Source organism: Heterodontus francisci, chromosome 26 (genome assembly GCF_036365525.1).
Source record: "Heterodontus francisci isolate sHetFra1 chromosome 26, sHetFra1.hap1, whole genome shotgun sequence".
In the NCBI taxonomy this organism is placed as follows: Eukaryota; Metazoa; Chordata; class Chondrichthyes; order Heterodontiformes; family Heterodontidae; genus Heterodontus; species Heterodontus francisci.
Window position 1 is genome coordinate 59,241,148 of NC_090396.1, and position 15,661 is coordinate 59,256,808.

The 15,661-nt window shown below is 41.6% G+C and overlaps 1 protein-coding gene across 5 annotated transcripts in view; it reads right to left on the bottom strand.

Moving 5' to 3' along the window:
* The window catches only part of cog1 (component of oligomeric golgi complex 1), a 55,839-nt gene that overhangs the window by 18,202 nt on the left and 21,976 nt on the right, over positions 1-15,661 (bottom strand). For all 5 annotated transcript variants that reach the window (XM_068058342.1, XM_068058340.1, XM_068058341.1 and 2 more), the window contains exons 5-8: positions 12,738-12,894; positions 10,135-10,345; positions 7,958-8,755; positions 4,579-4,725 (exon numbers count right to left, since the gene is read on the bottom strand). In XM_068058342.1, the coding sequence (XP_067914443.1) occupies positions 4,579-4,725; positions 7,958-8,755; positions 10,135-10,345; positions 12,738-12,894 (1,313 nt within the window). The remainder of the gene's footprint in view (positions 1-4,578; positions 4,726-7,957; positions 8,756-10,134; positions 10,346-12,737; positions 12,895-15,661) is intronic.

The window sequence follows — 15,661 nt, forward strand, 5'->3', positions numbered from 1 at the left end:
CAGAGAGGGACAGGAAGGGAGAGAGAATACAAGCACAAGTGTACAGCAGAAATTAGAAACAGAGTAGGTATAAATGGTAAAAAGTCAAAGCTTAAGGCTCTTTATCTGAATGCATGTCGCATTTGTAACTAGATAGAAGAGCTGACGGCACAGATAGAAATAAATGAATATGATTTGATAGCTTTCTCCAAGACATGGTTGCAGGATGACCAGGACTGGAATCTAAATGTTCAAGGATATTCAACGTTCCGGAAGAATAGGCAGAAAGGAAAAGGCGGTGGGGTAGCTTTGCTATTAAAGGAAGGGATCAGTGCAGTTGTGAGTAATTATATATGTGTAATAGATCGTGATGTAGAATCAGTTTGGGTGGAAATAAGGAATAGCAAGGGAAAGAAATCACGGGTGGGAGTGGTCTATAGGCCCCCGAAGAGTTGCCTCTCTGAAGGACAAGATATTAAAAAGAAAATAATGGAGGCGTGTAAGAAGGGCACTGCAATTATCATGGGTGATTTTAATCTGCATATTGACTGGACAAATCAAACTGGCAAGGGTAGCATTGAAGACTAATTTGTAGAGTGCCTCAGGGATTGTTACTTAGAGCAATATGTTGCAGAACCTACCAGGGAACAGGCTATTTTAGATTTGGTATTGTATAATGAGGTAGGATTAATAAGAGATCTCATAGTTAAGGATCCTTTAGGGGGGAGCGATCATAACATGGTAGAATTTCAAATTCAGTTTGAGGGTGAGCAACTCAGGTCTCAAACCAGTGTCTTCAACTTAAACAAGGGCAATTACAGAAGTATGAACAAAGAGTTGTCTAAAGCGGGCTGGGAAGATAGACGACAGGGGAAGTCAGTAGATGAGCAGTGGCTTTTAAGCAGATATTTCACATCACTTAGCAAACATTTATTCCAGTCAGAAGGAAGGACTCGAAGAGAACGATAAACCACCCATGGATAACAAAGGAAGTTAAGGAAAGTATCAAATCAAAAGCAAAGGCGTACAATGCGGTGAAAACAAGTGGTAGGCCAGAGGATTGGGAAGTTTTTTTAGAAACCAGCAGCAGGTGACTAAAAAACTAATAGAGGGAGAACAAGAAATGCTGGTACCACTCAGCAGGTCTGGCAGCATCTGTGGAAAGAGAAGCAGAGTTAATGTTTCGGGTAGGTGACCCTTCTTCGGAAGGGTGTTCCGAAGAAGGGTCACTGACCCGAAATGTTAACGCTGCTTCGCTTTCCACAGACGCTGCCAGACCTGCTGAGTGGTTCCAGCATTTCTTGTTTTTATTTCAGATTTCCAACATCTGCAGTATTTTGCTTTTATTATAATAGAGGGAGAAAATTGATTCTGACAGTAAATTGGCAAGAAATATAAAAACAAACAGTAAGAGCTTCTATGGGTATATTAAAAGGAACAGAGTAGCTAAAGTAAGTGTGGGGCCATTAGAGGATGTGAATGGGGAATTAATAACAGGGAACAGGGAAATGGCAGATAATTTAAACCAATATTTTGCATCAATCTTCACGGTGGCGGACACCATAAACATCCCAACAATAATAGATGAACAAGGTGTAAATGGGAGGGAGGAACTTGTAACAATCTCCATCACAAAGGAAAAGGCGCTGGACAAACTGATGGGACTAAAGGCAGACAAGTCGCCAGGACCTGATGGCCTGTACCCAAGGGTTTTAAAAGAAGTGATTGCAGAGATAGTGGAGGCATTGGTCATGATATACCAAAACTCACTGGATTCTGGTAGGGTACCAACGGATTGGAAAACCGCTAATGTGACACCCCTATTCAAGAAAGGAGGGAGACAGAAAGCAGGAAACTATAGATCAGTTAGTTTATCAGTCATTGGGAAAATGCTGGAGTCCATTATTAAGGAAGAAATAGCAGGACATTTAGAAAAACATAATGCAATCAAACAGAGTCAACATGGTTTTATGAAAGGGAAATCATGTTTGACAAATTTGTTGAAGTTCTTTGAGGATATAACAAGCAGAGTGGATAAAGGGGAACCAGTAGATGTTGTGTATTTGGATTTTCAGAACGCGTTTGATAAGGTGCCACATAAAAAGGCTATTGCACAAAATAGGAGCTCAGGGTATTGGGGGTAATGTGTTGGCATGGATTGAGGATTGCCTAACATGCAGAAGGTAGAGAGTCGGGATCAATGGGTCTTTTTCAGGTTGGAAAGCCATAACTAGTGGGGTGCCACAAGGATCGGTCCTAGGGCCTCAGCTATTTTCTATCTACACTAATGACTTAGAGGAAGGGACAGAGTGTAGTGTATCCAAATTTGCTGACGATACAAAAATAGGTGGGAAGGCATGTTGTGATGAGGACACAAAGAATCTGCAAAGGGATATAGATAAGTTAAGTGAGTGGGCAAAAATTTGGCAGATGGTGTTCAATGTGGGAAAGTGTGAGGTAATCCATTTTGGTAGGAAGAATAAAAAAGGCAAATTATTTAAATGGAGAAAGACTACAAAATACTGCAGTACAGAGGGATCTGGGTGTTCTTGTGCATGAAACACAAAAGGTTAACATGCAGGTGCAGCAAGTAATTAGGAAGACAAATGGAATTTTGGCCTTTATTGCTAGGGGGTTAGAGTTTAAAAATAGGGAAGTCCTGTTACAACTGAACAGGTTGTTGGTGAGGCCACACCTGGAGTACTGCGTACAGTTTTGGTACCCATATTTAAAGAAGGAAATACTAGCATTGGAGGCAGTTCAGAAAAGGTTCACTAGGCTGATTCCTGGGATGAAGGGGCTGTCTTATCAAGAGCGGCTAAACAGGTTAGGCCTTTATTCATTGGAGTTTGGAAGAATGAGAGGTGAACTTATAGAAACATATAAGATTTTAAGGGGGCTCGACAGGGTAGATGTTGAGAAGATGTTTCCACTAGTGGGGGAATCTCGAACTTCGGGACATAATTACAGAATAAGGGGGCACACATTTAAAACAGAGATGCGAAGGAATTTCTTCTGAGGGTGGTGAATCTCTGGAATTCTCTGCCTCAGAGTTGTGGAGGCTAGGTCACTAAATGTATTTAAGGAGGAGGTAGATAGATTTTTGAAATCTCGGGGAGTCGAGGGTTATGCAGAGCAGGCCTGAAAGAGAAGTTGAGGACTGGGACAGATCAGCCATGATCTTATTGAATGGCGGGGCAGGCTTGAGGGGCTGAATGGCCTACTCCTGCTCCTATTTCTTATGTTCTTATGACTTTACTTAATAAAAATCACACCAGTAATCAGCAGGATTCACAGGAGAAAGAAAAAAGCCTGGCTGGATGGAATTGGTGTCCATCAGTAAGGCATACTGATCACGCACATTAAAAAATGCATGTGATGTACTGTAAAAGAACTCACATTTCTGGACTATCTTATTCACATCAGGGCCCCATTTTTTCCAAGCAACAAATCAGTACAAATATGCAAAAGGAGCCTTCTAAAAATGAAGTTCCAATTCCATTAACAATTATCCTCAGAGTCAATGTTTCAATAGCTGTGTTGTAATTATCCATACAATTCTACATTTCAATTCTGTATTGTATATAGTCAGGGTTTATGGTCTCACCACATCTACAGTACTGATAGATTAGATTACAGACATCTGTGGTTTCACATTACTATGAGCACTACTTTTATTGCCTCAGAAATAGCCCAGCAAATTCCATCAGCAGTCAAGTAACAGTTGTACTTTACTATAAATAACAGTAGGAATAATTATGCACACGTGAACGAATGAACATTCTACACCTCATGCTGCTTTCTGCAACAATTCCAAATCCTAGGCCAACAATGGTGCAAAACAAAGTGTGTTATGGGTTAACATCTTTTCTGAGTTTTATCAAGATAAATAACTCAATTCAACAGTGTTGGAAGCCTGTGCTAAAGGTTATCCTTGTGAAAATTTCTGGATTAACTTTGTCATACGTGGAGCAAAATCTTTATGACAATCAAAATCCTGGAACTCCCTCCCTAACAGCACTATGGGTGTACCCATAACAGATGGACTGCAGCAGTTCAAGAAGGCAGCTCACCACCACCTTTTCAGGGGCAACTGGGGATGGGCAACAAATGCTGGCCTTGCCAGTGACACCCACATCCCATGAAAGAATTTAAAAAATTGTAATTCGTCACACGAATATGAGTAGTTACCATCACCACACCCCACCATTCACCCTGCCGCCCTCAACTCCACCACCCCACACCGGCAACAAATTTGAGTAGTTTGGAAAATACCCTAACAGCAGTCCTACAATTAGTGCAGCACGTATAAATGGAGGAGCTGAAAAGCATACACAGTTTGAGGGGTCGTGGAGGGGGGGGGGGGGGGGGTAGGGGTAGTGGTTGCAGGGGGTGTATCCCTTGTTGAACTAACCTCTCCACCTTACTGGTAAAACCATCAGACAAAATAAATGGAAGTTTTACCAGAATAAAAGGAAAAATTTCAAACAATGATCAGGTATTAAGGAAGACTGTCAGCAATTAATTATATCAGTTATGTTTTTTTAATACAGAAAAGTGATTTATAGAGTTCCAACGTAAAAAAATCATCCTTCAAACCTGTACAGGAAGACGAATTTTGGAAGTAACACTATTTCCAGCTTCTGTTTCCTCTTGAATTTCAATTTCATCCCAGTTGGTGGCCGTAGATAAAATAGCTCCAGCTGCATCAGAGTGCAATGTTTGAGTGAAACGGTAAACAAGAGCCTTAAAGAAGGAAATCAAAAATAATAAGTAGTTATAAAAGGAATGAAAATCCCGGAAAGTAGAATGGCTAGTCTTCACCTCAATCTTCAAGTAAATTAATGTTTCTGCTTCCAGCCTCCAGTTGTAACAATCTCAATGTACCATGATTGTAAAACATGACATCAAAATTTCACAAAGTATAAATGATATATGAGCCCGTTATTCTAGAACTTCATGATTTAAAGATTATTGCTGAGAAAAGATACATGCTGTTGAAGCTTTTTGTCTTATCAGGACAGATGCACGGATGCCAAATTTCTAAGGGAGCAACAATTTATACTGCATGAGAAAAGGATGCTGATTGGTGGCAAGTTTGGTTGAGGAGTTGCCCTGGAGAATGCACCAGGGAACTATTGCCCCCCACGCTTTTGTTTAATTCAAAAAAGGCTCAACTCCTGGACATGTTCCTTTTGCCTGCAGAGGACAGGTTCCTATGTATGAATATATGTAGCTTCTAGCAAGCATTCGTGAGCCACATTGCGAGCCCGACTGATAATCTTAAATTGGTTGTTAGTGTAATTCAATCAGCACCCTTTTGTCATGCAATATAAATTGTTGCTACCTTTGAAATTTGGCATTCTTGTGTCTGTACTGATGAGTGTAAGACGAAAAACTTTGACAGTATGTCTCTTTTTTCCAGCAATACTCAAGTTCTGTACTACCAAGTGACTATACAAAGACTATACATAAATTTACAATCTTCACATTTCTTAGTATGTCTCAAATCCAATAAAACATACTGCAATCATAAATTCCAACAGTTTAGAGCACCAGTATTTAAGACATCTCTATTCATAGGAAATGTGGCCTTCAGTTATTACACTTATTAAAAAGCAGCCAAGCCACAAACACCATGCAAGTCATTTCATCTCGCACATTTTGCAGACTGAGTCACAATTAATCCACATGTCTATGTGTAGGAGTCCTTCATTGCAACAAATCCACCTGCAGACTCATTATTAGCTTTATAGAGTCATAGAGAGATACAGCACTGAAACAGGCCCTTTGGCCCACCATTTCTGTGCCGACCATTAACCACCCATTTATAATAATCCTACATTAATCCCATATTCTCTACCACATCCCCACCTTCCCTCAATTCTCCTACCACCTACCTACCCTCGGGGCAATTTACAATGGCCAATTTACCCATCAAGCTGCAAGTCTTTGGCTGTGGGAGAAAACTGGAGCACTCGGCGGAAACCCACGCAGTCACAGGGAGAACTTGCAAACTCCGTACAGGCAGTACCCAGAACCGAACCTGGGTTGCTGGAGCTGTGAGGCTGCAGTGCTAACCACTGCGCCGCTTTGCAATGTGACATTTCAGTTCAGTGGCATCTGATGCTAATGCTGGACAGTGGAGAGAACTCATATGTCAGGTCATTTCTATCATTTGCCCCTAATCTCAGCAATCAGCTGGCAGTAACACTCTGGAGGTGGAAGTTGCAAGTTACCATTATAATTCTCAAAAGGAACTTTCTGTTATGATGAAAAAGCCAGTGCAATAAAAAAATGAAACTTTAGTATTCTACAATAACATATGACTTAACATATTTGAAAATGATTTCTTTGTAGAATTAAGCTCTATATGTTCTGCATGAAAGTCTATGGGTATATTTGCAGAATAGATCACAGTTTCAAGCTTTTCTACAGATGAGTTCCCAAACTCCTGCTAAAATGATCTCATTTACATTGCAGCAAGATTTTACAAATAGAGATGGAAGGTATGACAAAAGGAAGTAATGCAGCTGCTAGCCCATGTGACTGAAACTTCCTGCTTCTCTCCCCCCTATCCAAGCAGCATTCAGCTGCACAGGAATCCCTCAGCAATGAGATATGCTGCAGATAATTTATTTTTTAAATCTTGCATTAGCTTTGGCAATTAATGGAAGCTCTATACAGGGAACCCATATATTTCGCAATTGATTTATAATGCTGTTAAGGCCAAAGGCCTTATGAAGCCAGAAGCAACAAAATCACCATGTTTCTAATACAGATCCATCACTTGTATTAGCAGTTAAACCAGCAGCAGATTTGTATGATGGGCTATAAAATATACTCTTTGCTGCAAAGACAACATTCCAGACAGACTCTAGCAAGAATCATCAGTATGCCCTATTGGGATTTGATAACAAATACAATGGATTAAGTACTGGTGGAACTGTCAGTTGAACAAAAACCTGTATAATGTATGGTTAACATATGAAATTAAATCAGGCAAAAGAAGAAATTGTCTGTCAGCGACTGAAATTTACACAACCATAAATCTAATACAACTACTTATAATAACAAAAGGTAAATATTTGTGTTATATACAATCCACTCTTACAGCTAACATTTGAATGGCAACTCTACATTCGATCTCCAGTCTCAGATACAGTGGGAGCTATTTTGCTGGGGTTATTTAATTTTAAATCAGCAGCAGGAGCCTGGGCTGAAGGCAGATAAAAACATTATGATCTAAACACTACAGCTCCAGAGAAGTAGAGCAACAACTCCTTCCGTGCTGTGATGCAATAACCCTTCCTTTAATTTTGGTTCCTACAACCCATTTAAAATTAAAGATAGCCCAGAAGGAAATGAGATTAAAAATCAGTAGTGCAAGACTGAACTGGAATTAGAAGAGAGAATCGGAGCACTGGGGAAGCAGAACAACAGCTGATTGAAGTACACTCGGGACAGGGATTGGCAACCGTAATTACAAGAGCAGCCATTTTTTAAAAGTTAGTCAAAAACGCAATATCTTGAGACACAATGCTGTTACTCAAATGCCAATATAATGAAAAACAAGACAGAGACACACACCAACATTTAAAACATTTTTGCAAAAAAGTTGTTAATTGTAATTATAAGAAAGTATTAGTGTGAATCAAAGTTTAAAAAAAACTAAATGAGCCATTTATTTACCATCAAATGGGGTCAATCAATTAAGGTCAGGAGCCGCATGAGTCCTTAATGAGCCGCTGTTTGCAGACCCCTGCTCTAGGACAAATGTGCTTTCCAGAAGGAAAAATAATCAATCACATTGCCCTGCAACTGTTCAGCACTTTTTTCTGCATCAATCTTTCTAGATTTTAGATACCTCTTTTTGCAGAAGGAGGAAAATTTGAATTTATAAAAACAATTCTATAGTATAAAAGCACTGTAAAATGCTCGATTTATAAACAAACATTAGGTAAAAGTAGTCACTGACCTTTGATATGGTAACATTCCAAATCCTATAAGCACTCAAGCTCTGTTGCAACAGCTGATCCTTTGCTTCCTGCCATTTAATATGTGCTGGTTTCACTTCTTGCAGTTTCCCCTTACCCAGTTTCTTGACAGGGCGGGGCTCACGTACAAGATCATTACTATTCGACTTACCCAAAATGCACTGCTTTAGGTGAGGACAGAGTTCTCCTATAGATTGGCATAATCGTGCCATGAAAAGGACAGCATTGAGATTGCAATCATTAGGAGAGTAAGTGCAGTTTTGTAATCTCTCTTCTGCCATTTTAAGCTCTGCTTTTACACAGTCCAGGATGTATTGTACACAAGAAAGGCAATGTGTCCGAAGCATTTCTTCAACTTTAGCTGTATCAGCGTACCTATCAAATGCAGAACTCTGTAGCCGTGAGGATGAGTGGTCATTTAAACTGTCTTTAACAGTAGAAGAATCTGGTGGAAGGTACATAACTAAATCATCCAATTTAACTTTTAACTTGGAGTCAAGTGCTGAACAGAAACTTTGAACGCAAAGTGAGAGAGCTTGGGCCTTCATAGAGAGTCCACTCTTTACAAACTGGCTACGATTTGTAACGCTGACCCAGGCAGTGTCTGATAAAAGGTCATTACTGCTCTCTGACCAAAGAAATGCAGCAACATTGTACTCAAACTCAACAGGTTTGTTAGAAGGAGTGGTGGAGTTCTTGGCCTGAAGTTCCTGTAGAGCCGAAACTAAGAGCAGTTTGGAACTCTTTGAGATGGATTCTAAACCTTCTTTTGTCAGTGCCTACAGAGAAGAAGGGCTTTTTATTAAATGTGTCCAATAGAACCAAAATCCCCAATTACCATCTAGAATAAAAATATTGTTGATATTCTATAACTACATTTTAAATTTTGTAAACGAAGAGACAGCATTCCTTGATTTGGTCTCAATGTGACAATAGGCATTTATATAACACTTTTAACAAAGAAAAACTTTCCACAGGTCTTTACAAAGCCTTAAGGATAAAATGAACACCAAGCCAAAGGAGGAGATATTACAGCAATGACCAAAAGCTTGGTCAAAGATGTGAGTTTTACAAACGATCTTAACAGAGGAGAGGAAGTTGAAAAGGCAGAGAGGTTTAATGAGAGGGGCTTGAACATGGAAGACGTATCTGCTAATGGGAGGGGGGTGCATAATACAGCAGCATCTGAAGAAGAGCTTGGGAGCAGAAGGGGGTGGAGGAGAGTTGCAACATTGGAGGATGTTACCGAGAAAGGGAGGAGTGAGGTCATGGATGGAATTTGGGCACAAAGATTAGAATTTTACATTTGAGGCATTGAGAAGACTGGGAGCCAATGTAAGTCAGTGAGGACAGAGGCGATGCGTGAAGAACCTGGTGCAGGATAGGATTTAGTCAGCAGAGTTATGAATGAGGTGAGGTTTATAGAAGTTGAACACAGAAGGCCAGATGTGAAAACATTAGAATAGTTGAGGCTGGAAGTCATAGAAATTTGGATGAAGGTTTCAGCAGCAGATGGATTGAAGTAGAGGCGGAGGCAATTTTACAGATGCAGAAGCAGATTTCCTTAGTAATGAAGAGGGTATGAGGCCGGTAGCTCAGCTTGATCTCAAATATGTCACCAAGCTTGCTGACAATCTGGCTCAGCCCAAGAAAGTGATAACAATGGCCAGGGCTGAAGACGATAGCCCATGTTATAATCTTAAACTATCAGCAGGTTTGTTCTGTAACTTCAAAACATATGACAAGGAGTTCTCTGATGTATCAGGTACTCTGTCTCCCCATGTAATGTTAGATTGCTGTAATTATAAGAGGTAAATAAAACAATTCCTCACTTGATTTTTCAAACATTTTAGAAATTATAAAGTATAGACTAATGCTCCCAGCTTTATCCTTTGAAACCCATCTTTTTATGCCTATTATAGAGGCCACAGGAGAAGTGAATCATTTCCTTCCCTAAACCCACAGATCAAGAAAAGGGTTACAAGATCACTATACAGAGGACATTAATGATTTGGACAGTGAAAGTGAGATGCCAGAAAACTGAAAATTTTAAGGAATCACTAACAGATTAACAACCACTAAGTTTGAGTAAGAACCTAACCACTAAACAGAACTAAATTTATTTGCATTTATTAGGTAAAGGCTTGATATTACCTACCTGTAATCTGTCGAGGAAGAGCTGCTGAAGGAAGTCCTCCCAGAAGGAGAAACGTTTCTCCAGTAGTCGGCAGCACACAGTTTCCCAGTTCTGACTTATTGATTCACTAGTGAGGAGTTCCCACACTGCGTCTCGAATTCCAGCAAGGCCCTTCAGACTTTTCACATAGATTAGCAGGTTCCCAATTCCCATCTTTATGTCATCTTTACACCTTTTTTAAAAAAAAGTGAAAGTCTAGGTCAGGATTAAAAAATAAAAATCATTGTATTTGACAATCTATATATTATTAAAAAGGTCGCATAGTTTCACAAATTTTACTTCCTGTTTCCTGATCTTTGGCCATAAATTTCTGTTGCCAACTAATATTTTGAATTGCTATACTAACATTCCCCATTCTGTTTTGTTATATTAACTATCATGATGCAAATGCATGCTCTGTAGAGCAAAATGCTAAAATCTCTCACAATTCCAATGCCAACTTGTACATAAAAGAATTTATACTCATATAATGCCAATGTCACGGAGATTTACTAATAATGAAAGAAAAGTTATGGTCTTTAAGTACAAAAGCAGATCCCAAGAACAGCTAGGCATGTAATTTAGTATTGGTGTAGGATGATCAAATGTATCTGCGAACTTAGTTTATTGTTGTGTACATTTCTCTGTTATAATAGCATTAATTTTCATCAGTTTGACTCAATGGCAGGATTCTTTATATTCTGAATCAGAAGTAATGGGCTCAAGTCAGATATGAGCATATAATCTAGCGTGAACCAAACAGATGTTGCAAGGAGGAACTTTCGGGCTTTCTAACTGAATAACTGTAGCCTCTCATATGTCATGATCTAGTGAGACTAAGTAAATGCTGAACCACAAACAGAAAATGCTGGAAATACTCAGGTTAGGCAGCACCAGTGGAGAGAAAAGCAGAATTAACATTTCAGGTCGATGGCCAGTCATCTGTTTGTGTTTCAGATTTCCAGCATCCACAATATGTTGCTTTTGTATAAGTAAATATCAATTTCCTTTCATAAATAAATGCCAGTTTTGTATTCAGATCATATTCAATAGAAAATTGTATTACTCCTGTAGGCAAAGGTACTGTTTGACTTCTCCAGAGAAAATAGACCATTTGAATTTTCGCATAAATAAAAATTACCGCAGGTACAATGTTCATCTAAATTTTCTTTGTACTGGGTGGGCTACGAACTCCACTGTGTACTACTTTTTGTCCATGGGTAGTTTAAATTTGAAAAGTCACGACTGGCATAATGCTGGAATTTCTCCCGACAAACTGAGCAGCCTCTATATTTCAATGCGCAATCCAGATTGCTGCTTGGCCACCCACACATGCATCTTAAAGGGAACACTGCACAGGTGTGTAATTAGCTGTCTGTCACACTTGAAGTGGGCCTCTGTTTTTCTCTTTAAACAGCTATGCCTACACACGAACACATGGACAGCTCCTCGGTTTCAAAAAACACAATATTCATTTCACCCGAATAAAATTTCTGAAATTTGTATGCTAGCTTTTCTTTAAATAATTTTGAAAAACAACCAGACACTGCTGCAGGGTCAGAGTAAAGAGGAAAAACACAAAAAGGGAGAAAACAGGAAGCAGATGAAAAGAAAGAGGCAGCAAAGACAGTTTGATGGTCTCAATTTTAAAGGTGAAGAAATCCATGAACTCTCTGCATTTGCAGTTGGCAATTAATCCAGAATTTAATTTTTCCAGCTCGCCGCCGATCTCAACAGTGAGCTTCAAAAAAATGGTGCGGCACACGCTCAAGATGTGCACCGCTGAGACACCGCGATATTTAGCGTGGCTGCTCATTTACATGGAGGAGGCAGAACGCCTGCCCCCGATGACGTAGAGGGAGCGGGCGCTCCGTCCCTGGCACTGGCTTCCGGCGCCACTGCACAGGCACCATTTTTAAAGGGCTTCAAGCCCTTTCGATCCATTTAAAATTTTAAAGATACAGCTCTTTAAAAAACAAATTTAAAACTTCATTAACACTTTCAATCCCCTCTCCCACGCACCCCCCCCGCCCATGACTACTTAATTTATTTGCCCTCTCCCCCAAAAAAGACAACTCTCAACCCCGAACTTTCTTCACTTTAACCTTCAACCTCTGCCCACCAACCCCTCAACCAATGACAAGAATTTCCCCGCTCCCACCTCCCCCAACGGCCCTGAAAACTTCACTCCTACCTCTCTCCGCACCAGTGTTCTGCCTCTGATCTCCAAATGGAGATTCGAAGGCATGGGAGTTCCGGCAACTGGCTGGAATATCAGAGCGGGACAGCCGTCGCATCAAGGTAGGTCTTTATTCATATAACTTAAATAAATTAAAATATTTTAATTGGGTTCCCGTCGCCGAGCGGCACAGGGGGCCACCACGAGGCCTCACCGCCGGTAATATGGGGCGGGGCTTTCCCGGCATCGAGGCCCATGGCAGGCCCCTCTCAGAGGTGTCTTCCGCGTCCTCCCATGACCCCCGACATCGGGGGCCTGGTAAAATCCAGCCCAGTGTCTTATTCTAAGGCCACTGGTTTCTGCTCTCCAGTGTTCAACAATGTGCAAATAAAATCCACTTGCTTACATGTTGATCCATTGCTGCAGAGTGTCTCTCAGGTAATCACGGTTTATTGGATGAGCAAGGGTCCTCAGAGGTGGCTGAAAATCCACAATAGAAGGTGGCAAATATTTGAACCAGGTCTCAGATTTCATCTCTTCTTTCAACACTGTGATTCCTTTATCTGCAAAGGTTAAACAAAGATGTGCTTAGTTGCCTTGCCCTGTCAATGCAACCAAAAATTCTCACCAAGGTTTGCAAATACACACTCTGGCTGAAAGCAATGATCTTCTACCTCAGATAACTGCATTTAAAACTACAGCTTTCATACAACTGAAATTTTCAACAAGACACAGAATCCAATGCTATTATTATACGCCAGTGCTTTCTTCAGTGTAGTGGGAACCATCAGTTCCAAGTTATGCTGCTGAGACTTGGTAAACTCATGTGCAAACTCATGCTGAAGTATCTTTCTATGATTGCTGGTATCCCTCTAGATCTTATGCAAGCAATCATTCTTGTAAATTCAGAGACAGAAACCAGACAAGTGGATCACAGGCTGCCGAACACCCCAGTCCAACCCTGACCGAAGCCAACAGTAACCCACTTGCAAGCTTTTTTGTTTAAGTGCTTCATGGGATGTGGGCGTCACTGGCTAGGCCAGCATTTATTGCCCATCCCTAATTGCCCTTGAGAAGGTGGTAGCGAGTCGCCTTCTTGAACTGCTGCAGTCCATGTGGGGCATGTACATCTACAGTGCCGTTAGGAAGGGAGTTCCAGGATTTTGACCCAGCGAGTGAAGGAACTGTGATATAGTTCCAAGTCAGGATGGTGTGCGACTTGGACGGGAACCTGCAGGTGGTGGTGTTCCCATGCATCTGCTCCCCTTGTCCTTCTAGGTGGTAGAGGTCGCGGGTTTGGAAGGTGCTGTCTAAGGAGCCTTGGTGCGATGCTGCAGTGCATCTTGTAGATGGTACACACTGCTGCCACTGTGCGTCAGTGGTGGAAGGAGTGAATGTTTGTAGATGGGGTGCCAATCAAGGGGGCTGCTTTGTCCTGGATGGTGTCGAGCTTCTTGAGAGTTGTTGGAGCTGCACCCATCCAAGCCAAAAGACTTGCAGGTTGGTAGGTAAATTGGCCATTATAAATTGTCACTAGAATAGGTAGGTGGTAGGGAAATACAGGGGCAGGTGGGGATGTTTGGTAGGAATATGGGATTAGTGTAGGATTAGTATAAAATGGGTGGTTGATGGTCGGCACAGACTCGGTGGGCCGAAGGGCCTGTTTCAGTGCTGTATCTCTAATCTAATCTAATCTAATCAAATGGCGAGTATTCCATCACACTCCTGACTTGTGCCTTGTAGATGGACAACAGGCTTTGGGGAGTCAGGAGAGGCAAGTTACTCGCCGCACGATTCCTAACCTCTGACCTGCTCTTATAGCCATGGTATTTATATGGCTATTCCAGTTCAGTATCTGGTCAATGGTAACTCCCAGGATGTTGATAGTGGGGAATTCAGCGATCATAATGCCATTGAATGTCAAGGAAAGATGGTTAGATTCTGTCTTGTTTGAGATAGTCTTTACCTGGCACTTTTGTGGCCAATTATCAGCCCAAACCTGGAGGTTGTCCAGGTCTTGCTGCACTTCTCACAGTCATAGTCATAGGGAGATACAGCACCAAAACAGGCCCTTCGGCCCACCGACTTCGCGCCGACCATCAACCACCCATTTATACTAACCCTACATTAATCCCATTTTCCCTCACACATCCCCACCTTCCCTTAATTCTCCTACCACCTACCTACACTAAGGGCAATTTTTTTTACAATAGCCAATTTACCTATCAACCCGCAAATCTTTGGCATGTGGGAGGAAACTGGAGCACCCGGAGGAAACCCATGCGGTCACAGGGAGAACTTGCAAACTCCACACAGGCAGCACCCAGAACCGAAGCCGGGCTGCTGGAGCTGTGAGGCTGCGCTGCTAACCACTGCGCCACTGTAGACGAACTGTTTCAGTATCTGAGGAGTACTGCATCCAGTTCTGGTCACCACACTTTAGGAAGGATGAGGGGGTTCTTGAGAGGGTGCAGAGGAGATTTACTAGTGTCAGCAGCATAACTTGGAAATAATTGTTCCCACTACACTGAAGAAACCACTGCTGTATAACAACAGCATTGGATTCAGTGTCTTGTTGAAAATTCCAGTTATATGAGAGCTGTAGTTTTAAATAGTATCACAAATGGTGCTGAACATTGTGTGAACATCAGCGAACATCCCCACTTCTGACCTTATGATTGAAGGAAGGTCATTTATGAAGCAGCTGAAGATGGTTGGGCCTAGGACACTACCCTGAGGAATTCCTGCAGTGATGTCCTGGATCTGAGATGACTGACCTCCAAAAACCACAACCATCTTCCTTTGCGCTAGGTACGACTCCAGCCAGCAGAGAGTTTCCCCCCGATTCCCATTGACTCCAGTTTTGCTCGGGCTCCTTGATGCCATACTCGATCAAATGCTGCCTTGATGTCAAGGGCAATCACTCTCACCTCTGGAGTTCAGCTCTTTTGTCCAAGGCTGTAGCTGAGTGGCCCTGGCTGAACCCAAACTGAGCATCAGTGAGCAGGTTATTGCTAAGCAAGTGCTACTCAATAGCACTGTTGACAGCACCTTCCTTCACTTTACTGATAATCGAGAATAGACTGATGCGGTGGTAACTAGCCGGTTGGATTTGTCCTGCTTTTTGTTGACAGTACATACCTGGGCAATTTTCCACATTGCCAGGTAGATGCCAGTGTTGTAGCTGTACTGGAACAGCTTGGCTAGGAGCACGGCAAGTTCTGGAGCACTGGTCTTCAGTACTATTGCCGGAATGTTGTCAGGGCCCATAGCCTTTGCAGTATCCAGTGCCTTCAGTCGTTTCTTGATATCAAGCGGAGTATATCGACT